The sequence below is a fragment of the Triticum aestivum genome, chromosome 4B, assembly GCF_018294505.1.
Source record: "Triticum aestivum cultivar Chinese Spring chromosome 4B, IWGSC CS RefSeq v2.1, whole genome shotgun sequence".
NCBI classification, from domain to species: domain Eukaryota; kingdom Viridiplantae; phylum Streptophyta; class Magnoliopsida; order Poales; family Poaceae; genus Triticum; species Triticum aestivum.
Window position 1 is genome coordinate 150,143,189 of NC_057804.1, and position 10,963 is coordinate 150,154,151.

At 53.2% G+C, this 10,963-nt stretch overlaps 1 protein-coding gene across 1 annotated transcript; it reads right to left on the reverse strand.

Moving 5' to 3' along the window:
• Positions 1–9,458: 9,458 nt before the first annotated feature.
• LOC123094661 (protein LURP-one-related 8) lies at positions 9,459–10,655 on the reverse strand. The gene has a single exon (XM_044516617.1). The coding sequence runs from the start codon at positions 10,559–10,561 to the stop codon at positions 9,827–9,829; it is 735 nt and encodes a 244-aa protein (XP_044372552.1). The 5' UTR covers positions 10,562–10,655; the 3' UTR covers positions 9,459–9,826.
• Between the last annotated feature and the right edge of the window lie 308 nt (positions 10,656–10,963).

The following is a 10,963-nucleotide window of genomic DNA, read 5'->3' on the forward strand; positions in this document are numbered from 1 at the left end:
ACCAACAAGTACATAGTAACCTCAGGCCTTTGAAGAAGAAACAATGAGGAGTCAACAGTTGATGATGCAAAACCATGAGCACGAAGAGCCATTGCAAGACGAGCATGCCAAGCACGAGGAGCCTGCTTCAGACCATAAATTGCCTTGGACAGACAACAGAGATGATCAGGGCGATCCGGATCAGAGAAACCCGGAGGCTGGCGCATGTAAACCTCCTCCGCCAAGACACCATGAAGAAAAGCATTTTGAACATCAAGCTGACGAAGAAACCAACCTCGAGTAACAGCCAAAGAGAGAAGAAGTCTGATGGTAGTAGGCTTGACCACTGGACTGAAGGTGTCTTCATAGTCAAGTCCAAAACGCTGTCGAAAACCACGAGCAACCAGACGAGCCTTATAGCGCTCAATGGACCCATCAGAATGCCTCTTCACTTTGAAAACCCATTTGGAATCAATGACATTTACCCGTGATTGTGGAGGAACAAGAGTCCATGTCTGATTGCGAAGAAGCGCTTGATACTCCTGCTCCATGGCCTCTCTCCAATGAGGAATGCGCATAGCAGCTTGATACGTGCGTGGCTCAGAGGATGGATCTGCGAGAGCAGCAGACATGCACGCCGCTAACCAAGCAACTGTGCCATCATGACGTTGCTTAGGCTGAAAAATGCCACTCCGACTGCGCGTATGTGGACGTAGAGCAGCAGCAGGAGCCGGCGGAGGCGAAGGTGACGGAGACGTGACGGTCGCCGGAGATGCAGGAATCACCTCAGGCGAGTTCGGGACAGACGACTCCGGGCTGCATGGCGAAGACTGGCCCGACGACAGGGGCTCAGAGGCCATGGGCGAACCGAGGATGGGCGAGGCCAGCTCCGGTGACACCGGCCCAGACGGCCTTGGCGAGGCGAGAGCAGGCGAGGCCGGCCCTGGTGAGAAGGGCCCAGACACCCTGGGCGAGGCAGGGGTGGGCGAGGCCAGGCCTGGTGATGACTGCCCTGACGCCCTGGGCGAGACGGGGACCGAGGAGGCCGGCCCAGTCGGCGGGGTTGCAGGGCGCGACGATGGCGAAGGCAGCCCAGAAGCCAGAGGCGACCGGGCCAGGACGTCGATCGGCCGTGCATGAGCACGGAAACCGAGGCCATGCAGGGGCGCCATGTGCTCCTCATGCACAACAGAAGGTGCCGAGGATGAAGGCGATGGCGACGAAGAGGAAGATGGCGCTTCCAGAATCTCCAAACGAGCCCCACGACCAGTGCCTGCACCATGGTTAGGCAACAATAGAGGAGAATATGCAACATCATCAAATTGGTCAGAAGCAACAGAGGATGAATGCATGACAGGTGGCTCGGTAGTGGACACAGGGAGTTTGACAAAGGGAAAAACATGCTCATCAAACACAACATCCCGAGAGATGTAGACACGATTAGTGGGAACATGAAGACATTTGTATCCTTTATGAAGAGAGTTATGACCAAGAAAAACACACTTCTTGGAACGAAACTCGAGCTTACGCTTGTTATATGGACGGAGATGGGGCCAGCAAGCACACCCAAACACCTTGAGAAAGGTGTAGTCCGGTTGTTCATTAAGGAGAACTTCAATGGGAGTCTTCATATTCAAAACACGAGTGGGAGTACGATTGATGAGAAAACATGCAGTGGTGAAAGCATCACTCCAAAAACGAAACGGAACAGATGCATGGGCCAAAAGAGTCAGACCAGCTTCAACAATGTGACGATGCTTACGTTCTACTGAACCATTCTGCTGATGTGTATGTGGACATGCTAAACGGTGAGTGATCCCAAGCGACTGAAAGAAGGAGTTGAGGTTGCGATACTCGCCACCCCAGTCCGACTGAACATGAACAATTTTGTGCTTGAGAAGGCGTTCAACATGTTTTTGGAACTGAACAAAAATGTCAAACACATCAGATTTACGTTTGATAAGATAAAGCCAGGTAAAGCGGCTGTAAGCATCAACAAAACTGATATAATAATTATGACCACTAACAGAAGTCTGAGCAGGACCCCATACATCTGAAAACACAAGTTCTAAAGGATGTTTCAGCTCACGACTGGACTCCGAAAAAGGAAGTTGATGACTCTTCCCCTGCTGACAAGCATCACACACTGCTACATCTTTATTACTAGACACACAAGGAAGCTCATGACGACGTAAAACATGTCGGACAATAGGTGTGGCCGGGTGACCAAGACGAGCATGCCACTGGGACGGAGATACCCGAACTCCACTGAAGACGCGAGCGACGCCAGGATGCTCCAGACGATAGAGACCTTGGCAGAGCCGCCCACTAAGAAGAATGTCCCTCGTGCCCCGATCCTTAATAAAAAGATCAAAAGGATGAAATTCACAAAGCACATTATTATCACGAGTGAGTTTAGGAACTGAAAGAAGATTACGTGTCACAGATGGAACTCGAAGAACATTGCGAAGTTGAAGACTCCTATTGGCATGTCTAGTGAGAAGTGATGCTTGACCAATATGAGAGATGTGCATACCTGCTCCATTGGCGGTGTGGATCTTGTCGGAGCCATGGTAGGGTTCACGAGTGTGAAGCTTCCCCATCTCACTGGTCAGGTGCTCTGTCGCCCCAGAGTCCATGTACCAGTGGGGATCAATGGAGTAGGACTGAGTGTGTCCCCGTGGCTTCTGCGGCGGCGGACGATCAGCCATGGCGACCTGACGAGCAAAGTTGCGTGTATCCTTCCCGTCATTGCCAAGACCAAGAAAACCCCGCTGGAAGCGCTTGTGACACTTCGAGGCCCGGTGCCCATCGCGACCACAAAGCTGGCACACACGTGGACCGCCAGCCCCTGGTAGCGTCGCAGTAGGAGGAGGGGCCGAGGCGGGTGGTGGTGACTGCCCCGAAAGAGCCCTGGATGAAGCAGAGGAGCGACCACCCTTGGTGGCGGCGTTTGCCGAGAGGGCGTCGTTGCCCCTGGATCGGCGCGTCTCAACTCGTTGCTCAGTAAGCAGGAGGCGTGAAAAGACCTCGTGTGCTGGCATGGGCGTGGAGTTGCCCCTCTCATTGATGATCTCGACTAGGGCGTCATACTCCTCATCAAGACCATTGACAATAAACGAGTTGAACTCGGAGTCAGTGAGGGGCTGTCCAATGGAGGCCAGCGTGTCGGCGAGACTCTTGACTTTGTTGTAGAACTCAGTGGCGGTGGAGTCAAGCTTCTGACACTCCCCAAGTTGGCGACGGAGCCCAGATACACGAGCCTGCGACTGTGCCGCAAACGAGCGCTCAAGAATAGTCCATGCCTCGTGGGACGTCTTGGCGAAGACAACAAGCCCAGCAACGGCCGGAGAGAGCGACCCCTGGATGGAGGAGAGGTTCGCCTGATCCTGCCCTGTCCAGACACGGTGAGCCGGATTATAGACCGGACCATGCACGCTGTCAACCAGCACAGGAGGGCAAGGGAGAGAGCCGTCGACATAGCCAAGCAGGTAGTGACTCCCAAGAAGTGGAAGAACCTGCGCGCGCCAGAAGATGTAATTGTCCGACGACAACTTGATGGTGATGAGATGGCCGAAGTGAAACGGCGGCGGCGGCTGCGATCCCATCGAGGAGACTGGCTGAGGTGAGAACACCGTGGAGACAGTCGGAGGGGCAGTCGGCGCGGTGACAGAGGGCGCGATGGCCGCGGTTGACGCCGCGAAGCCGGCCAGCGCGACGTCCTCCGCCACCAGCGGCGCAGTGGCCGAGGGCGCGACAGCCGCGGTTGACGGGGCGGCGGTGGTGTGGGCCACAAGCGCCTGCCCGGGCGAAGTAGCAGCCGGCGGGAGTGCGAAGAGGGAGCCGACGCTCCGTGTCCCGATCGGCGCCTGAAGGGAGGCGGCATCCAGCGGCCTTGAGAGAAGTGCCGCGAGGGAGGCCGGCAGAAAACCGGTGGCGGTGGAGCCGGACGCAGCGGCGGACGTCATAGCAGTCGGGCGATGGCGGCGGCGGGCGCGGCGGCGGCGGCGGTGGTGGCGGCGGCGGCGGCGGCGGCGGCGGCGGCGGTTTAGGGTTTTAGGCGGAAGCGGACGTAACCTAGCGTGATACCATGTAAGACAATAGGCTTTGGGGGGGAACCGGCACAACCCTCTAGGGGTGGCCTATCACATATATATATAATGAGGTGGTATACAACGTTACAATATACACGTGTAAATACAGTCTAACAGAATTATAGGACACTAAACTGACACAGCTGCAAGAAAATCAGTACTCCTTGCTTAAAACTAAATATTGTGATTAAACTGGTTAACTCGTACAACACATTAAAATAGGGTCATGGGTACGAAAAAGGTACTCCCTCCGTTCCAAATTACCCGTCGTGGTTTTAGTCCAAGACTAAAACCACGACGGGTAATTTGGAACGGAGGGAGTAGCCAAGAAAAAAGGTAGCCCTTGGCTAGACTATTTGCTTGGGTCAAGTTTTCCCATTAATTTTGAGCCTCATCTAACCCTCTAAGCACTTTTTTTTAGAATCACCGGGGGGGAGCTCCCCACCTGAATATATTGCTCAAAATGGATGCCGCAACAGCAGGGACAGTTTACAGAGGCACGATGCATCGTGCAGAGAGGTAGGTCTGCCACGAGAAGGCGTCCTCCTTGTCCACTGTATCCACAAGACGGTGTGACCATAGATCTAAGTTAGTTATTAGGTTCCTAAGAGTTATTACAGAACATTGGTTGATGTTTCTGAATAGCATATCGTTTCTTGCATCCCAAATAGACGAAAGGAGCGCAAGGAGGACGAGAGGCCATGCGTTGGTAGGTAAGTGTTGGGGCAGTGGCAGATCCCATAGTTCATTGAGATCTTCGTCTTGGGGTATAACGCCAATTCTTTGCCAGATGCTGTTGGCGAGGGGGCAGGAGACGAATAGGTGGATGGAGTCTTCTGGCAGCAAGTTACATCGAGTGCACAAGTCGGAGTCGATGATGTTCTTGGGGTGAAGGTTGACGGCAGTGTTGAGACGATCCTTGAAAAGAAGCCAAGCGAAGATCTTGATCTTGTGTGGGGCCTTGGTTGCCCAAATGAGAGGGGCAATGAGGTCCAGTTCTGGCCTTGCCATGATGGTGCTGTAGGCTCTTCTGGTGGAGAAAGCATGTCCCCTATGGAGGAAACGCTGATCCTTGTCTGCTGAAGGCGTGAAGTCCTGCAAAACAGCCAAAAGCGAGACCAGTTCTGTCTCTGCAGCAAGTGAAAGACGATTACGGAGGTTTGTTTCGATACCAAAGTGCAAAATGTTAGCCACCTTAACCAGCTGTAGTGTTGAGTGTGAGAAGAGGTTTGGGTAAGTGGTAGCTAGGGGTTTTGGGGTGAGCCATGAGTCTAACCAGAAGTAAGTATGCATGCCACTGTTTGTTAAGACGAAGGAGATTGACTGTAGGGTTGGGAGTTGTAGGGCTATCGTGCGGCATAGGAATGAAGCATGTGGGCCTGAGGAGGCTAGGGCGTTGGGGTGTTGGAGTTCAAGCCAATCAAGCCATGGAGAGGGCGTGGATGAGAGAGCTTTTACAGCAAACTTCATGAGGAGGCAATCATTTTGAACCTGTAAGTTTTTCAGCCCTAAGCCACCGAATTTTTTTGGCAAGCAAACATTTTTCCATGGAATTAAGCATTTGGCACCCGAGCATTCATCCTCACCAGCCCAGAAAAATGATCGTCTCAGAGAGTCAATGACTTTCAGGGTTTTTCTAGGGATGCGGAATACAGACATATAGTAAGTGAGCAGGGAGTCAAGAACGGCCGAGATGAGGATGAAACGGTCACCTCTGTCGAGGAGCTTGGCCCGCCAGCCTGCAAGAAGCTTATGGGTTCGAGTGATTAACGGTGCGAAGGCAGAGGATGGTGGCCTGGTAGGAGCGAGGGGAAGCCCAAGATAGATTTGGGGGAGGGGTGCACGCGTGCATTCCATAGCGAGGGCAGTGTTGGCAGCTAGGATTTCGTCTACGTGCAAGGTTGCTAGGGTTGTTTTAGAGAAGTTTATGGTGAGGCCAGTAGCTTGAGCAAAGTTTTGAAGGATGTTCCTGAGTGAGGCAGCAACGGAGGGAGAGGCGTTTGCGATGATCAAGGTATCGTCTGCATATTGGAGTACTGTAGGGGGCATGTGGGTAAAAATGGGGTGATGTAGGTCAGGATCGGTACTTTGAAGGATAAGCTGCTATAGCAGATCGACTACAATTAGGAAGAGGTAGGGGGAGGCCGGGTCGCCCTGACGCGGACCGTTCTTGCAAGGAATCCAGCGTCCTGGTATGCCGTTGAGGAGGATGGCGGTTTTGCCAGTATGGAGAAGGTTTTGAATCCATCTACGGAAAGTTTGAGAGAAGCCTCGGACCACCATGATTTTGTCCAAGGCATCCCAAGCAACCGAATCAAAGGCTTTTCTGAAGTCAAGCTTGAAGATCATGGTTGGGCGTTTCATGGAGTGACAAGAGCTGATAAGATCTGCTGCAAAGACGTAGTTTTCAGCAATATTCCTACCCGTGATGAATCCAGTCTGGTTACCATGGATGAGATGTGGAATGAAGGGTTTGAGGAGCGACATTAGGACCTTTGCCACAGCTTTGACCGGGCAGTTTTGTAAGGAAATTGGTCTGAATGCGCCAGGTGAGATGGAGGAGGTGGATTTCGGGAGTAGGGATATATGGGCACGGTTTAAACGTTCTGTGTCTGCCATACCTTGGTGGAATTGTGTGAAGAATGAGAAGATCACAGGTTTGATAGAGGGCCAGAAGGATTTGTAGAAAGATGGGCCGAAACCATCAGGTCTGGGGCTTGCTTGAGGATTCATTTGAAAGAAGGCCGATTTTATTTCATCTTCTGAGAATTGTGCGTCTAGGGCATGAAGGCCAGGTACGGGAAAAGGGTAGATCGTCGTGAGGTCGAATGGCCATGTCGTTGTTGCAGGAGAGCCGATGAGCGTGACGAAGAAATCTCGTAGAATTTCCGCTTTTTGGTGGTGGGAAGTGAAGTGAGGGAGAAGATTTTGTTTTTTCTAAACCGGTGTGAGGCGGACATGTGGAAGAATTTGGAGTTTTCCCCGCGATGAATCGCTCGGGACACTTTGGCGCGCCATTTCCAGTATGACATTTTTTCTAGGATGGCGCTTTTGAGGAGAGAAACGATGATCTTACGTGTGAGGTGCTCTGGTGGGGAGAGGGTCCTAGATTCTTCGACGTGGTCAAGTGCGGAGATGGCTGTTTTGCATCGGGATTCATGGAGGGGAGGTGGGGGGCGCGAACGGGCCCATTTTTTAAGCGCAGCCCGGGTTTGCTTGAGCAGGGAGGCGAGGGAGGTGGCAGAGTTAGGCTGGTGATTGGGCCGGGGGGAGGCCCATACCAAGGAGATGATATCTTTGCAAGGCTGTAATTTGGCCCAAGCAGATTCAAATTTAAAAAAGTTCGAGCGCGGGATTGTTGTGTTGACGTGGGTGATGAGGGGGACATGGTCAGACGTGAATCGAGTGAGGGATGTGAGTGAGGAGTTTGGGAAAGCATCAGCCCAGGCCAAGTTAAAAAAGGCACGGTCAATGCGTTCTAGGGTGGGTGTGGTTCTGTTGTTGGACCAGGTGAATTGGCGGTCTAGAAGAGGTAGCTCGATGAGGGCAAGAGTATCGATTGTTTGGTTGAAAGCGTTGGCCTCTGTTCGTCGGAAAGCATCGTTGTTTTTATCTGTAGGAAAACGTAGGAGGTTGAAATCACCGATTAGTAGCCAAGGTGAGTCATCGGGTTGAGCAATAGCGAGGAGCTCATCAAGGAATTGTTGCTTGAGGGTGCAGGAGGTGGGGGCGTAGATGTTAGTGATGGCGATAGTTTTGTCAGTTATCATTGATCGCAGTGACAGAGTTGAGGAGAAGGAGAGGTGAGAGAAGGAGATTACTTGGAACAAGGTAGTGTTAATTGCAGAGATGGTGCCGCCCGCCGTGCCTATAGCAGGTAGGGTAAAGACTTGATCTAGCTGGCGGGGCATAAATGAGCGTAATTTTGGGTCCGGTAGTGTGTCGAGTTTGGATTCTTGGAGTAAGGCGATGTGTGGATTTATAGACATTAGTTCAGAGAGGACGTCGGAGCATTTCTCTTGGTCCCCAAGACCACGTACATTCCAAAAGCATATAGAGAAAGTTGCATTACTCATGAAACAACTGCGTACACCAGGGTTTTTAAGGCCGAACCAGTACAGCTACATAGTAGCAAAAGGTACATCGCATGGCTAGAGCAGTACAAATTCTGACGATTACATTGGAGGGACCAAAAGTACATAGGTAGTACGATCGAGGGTGAGGCACGGTCGACGAACGGCGGCGTGGGGTCGCTGTTCTCGGAGCAAGGCGGAGGTAGCGTGGTGATCATGGAGAATCTTCGGCACCGGAGACCTCGTCATCAGCTTCGAGGATGGCATCAACCTGGCCATCATCCGCCCCGCAGAGCAAGGCAATGGCAGCAAGGTCTTCAGCTGAGGCCGGTGGACCATCGGGGACGTCGAGGCGGGCCTCATGGATGGCACGGTCAATGGCCGTGCCCACATCAGCAGCAGAGAGGCGAGCTGCCTTGGCCTTGACTGCCTTGGCAAGCACAGGCGAGTATCGTGCCTCCTTGTTGGCGAGCCGAGCGCTGCGACGCAGTTTGTCCTTAGAGCAAGACTGGTCACGGTCTGTCTTCCGGTGCTCTTTGCGGGTGGTGGACTCATGTGTGTCCAGGTCATGGAGAGGCAGCGCAGCAGTATGGGACGATTCGCCAGCCGAGAAAGTGAAGTTGGGTGCGAGTGCCGCATCCGGCACCTCCGGCACGACCGTCGAGAAGGCAGAGGTGGCGGAGGGAAAGAGCAGGCGGCCGTGCTGTGCCGTGGTCGTAGGGAGTGGAGGTGGCGGGGGTGGGGTCACCGCGCCGATCAATGGAGAGGGCCGGTCACCCTCTAAGCACTTTCATCCTAGCCGGGTTCCGTATGTCACACAAAATTCACGTCTAGAGGACGTAAATCTCAGGATGATTAGATCATACATAACTTCTTTTTTTTGCGGGAGACCATACGTAAACTTTGCTGAAACAAAACCGAACAATGGTCCGCCAAGCCTAGTAGGTACTCCCTTTGTAAACTGGGAGTAAATTTGAAGAAAGAACGTAAAAGTATGTCTTGAGAGCAGAAAATATGTATATACCTTGAGTCGGTCATAGCCTTCGCCCAACCAACATTTCTTTTTCTGCAGCCCTGCCGCCAGATTAGACTTTCACAATATCTGCCTAGCCTTGGTTCATGGTTTCTCATTAATTTGACCTCACTTAACCCACTTAAGTTTAAATTAGGAAGCACTCTCATCCCTGCAGGGTTCTTAATGTAATGCAAACTTTATACCTGAACTTCTCGAAGAAAAAAGTTACTCTGTTATACTAAATCAATGATAATTAATATGAATCGGAGAGATATAAGAATTTCTGGAAGCATTTTCATAAGAAATTTATTGAGCAATCTCAAACACCATATAGGTATTCACAAATCCAATTCAAACATGTACGTAGTACAAACTAAATCATCAACTTTTTTTTTGCGAGGCAACTAAAGTATCCTCGTTGACCCTCCTGATCATGATGCTCTCCTCCCAATGTTCCTCCTCTCTTCTCCGGGGAATAAAAAAATGAATGTCTTGTGATCCTAATTCCCTGTGCAAGATTCATTTTTCTTTGCAGGAACTGTGCAAGATTCATTTTTATTTCGTGCCATGGCCCGTGTGCGCTTGTGTTTCTTCCCTTGTGCGCGGCACACTGTGCTATAAATGACAAGTGGGCCCTCAAATATTTCCCCATGCCATCCATCAAACTACATCGACCAGCTCCTCGGCAGCAGTGATCGAGCGGCGGAGCAGCCGGCCCCGGAGCTGCCGAACATCTCGTCGAGGGCCATGACGATCCCCATGGCCAGCGGCGTGCCAAGGCGGCGAGGGTCCGGCACCACCAGCCGGAACACCTCATCGCCCACCGGCGACTCCTTCCGCCGCACCTCCACCACGGCCTCCCCGCGCGCGTCCCGCACCGCGACGCACCGCCGCGCGTACGACCCCTCCACCACGTACGACTCGCGCAACGCCGGCGTGAGAGGCGTTACGTGCGCGAGCGCTTTCTGCTTGGACGACGACGACGCGTGGGCGTGGCGCAACAAGCCGGCGTGGCAGCGGCGAACCGAGAGGAGCGGCTTCGGAGCGTCGACTTCGCCACCGTCGCCGTCGTAGATGACCCAGTGCTCTGCCAGGCTGAGCCTTCTACGCCGCACGGTGAGGAGCGGGAACCCTGCGGCGTCCATGAGGACGACGTCCTCCGCGTGGCGGCGCCTGCGACCGGACGTGCCGTAACAGTCGACGCGGAAGGCGAGGCCGCCGGTGGCGTCGAAGACGGTGAAGCCGTCGCAGTTGAAGAGCAGCGACTTGCGCCACACGGTCAGCGCCATGGCCTCCGGCGGCGGCTCCTCCTCCTCGGCCCCAGCTCCTACGGGCCGCGAGTGGCCAGCAGCCGGCGCCTCTGGCAGCGCCACGACCGCGTCGGGGTGCACCTTTGCCATCTCCTTAATGATGTCCTCTGTCTTCCCTAGCTCGCTCTTGCAGGGCGGCGAGGGCCCTGCCTGAGCTGCGGGAGACGATGGATCGAGCTTCTTTGAGCTGGAGAGGTGGTGGAGGGGTAGGATGGGGGAGACGCGAGGGATTTATACGGGTGAGGGGGTGAGAAATGACGTGACGACTGATGAGGGCGCGCGCATACATGTGGATGTGGGCGGTGGTTTCAATTGGCCAGCGTAACTGATTGCTATCCTCAGCGCAGCCACGGACGTGTCCTGTTTCCTACAGGTTCCTTTTTTTGCTGGATCATTGGATGCGTGGGGTCTACCTGATGGAAAAGTTGCACGAGTCAGCATATACTCCCTCTGTTTTTATTTACTCTACACATTAGGTTTAACTGAAATCAA

Excerpts from the sequence above, each read along its gene's own strand:
- LOC123094661 (XM_044516617.1), bottom strand. The coding sequence starts at position 10,561 with ATGGCAAAGGTGCACCCCGACGCGGTCGTGGCGCTGCCAGAGGCGCCG.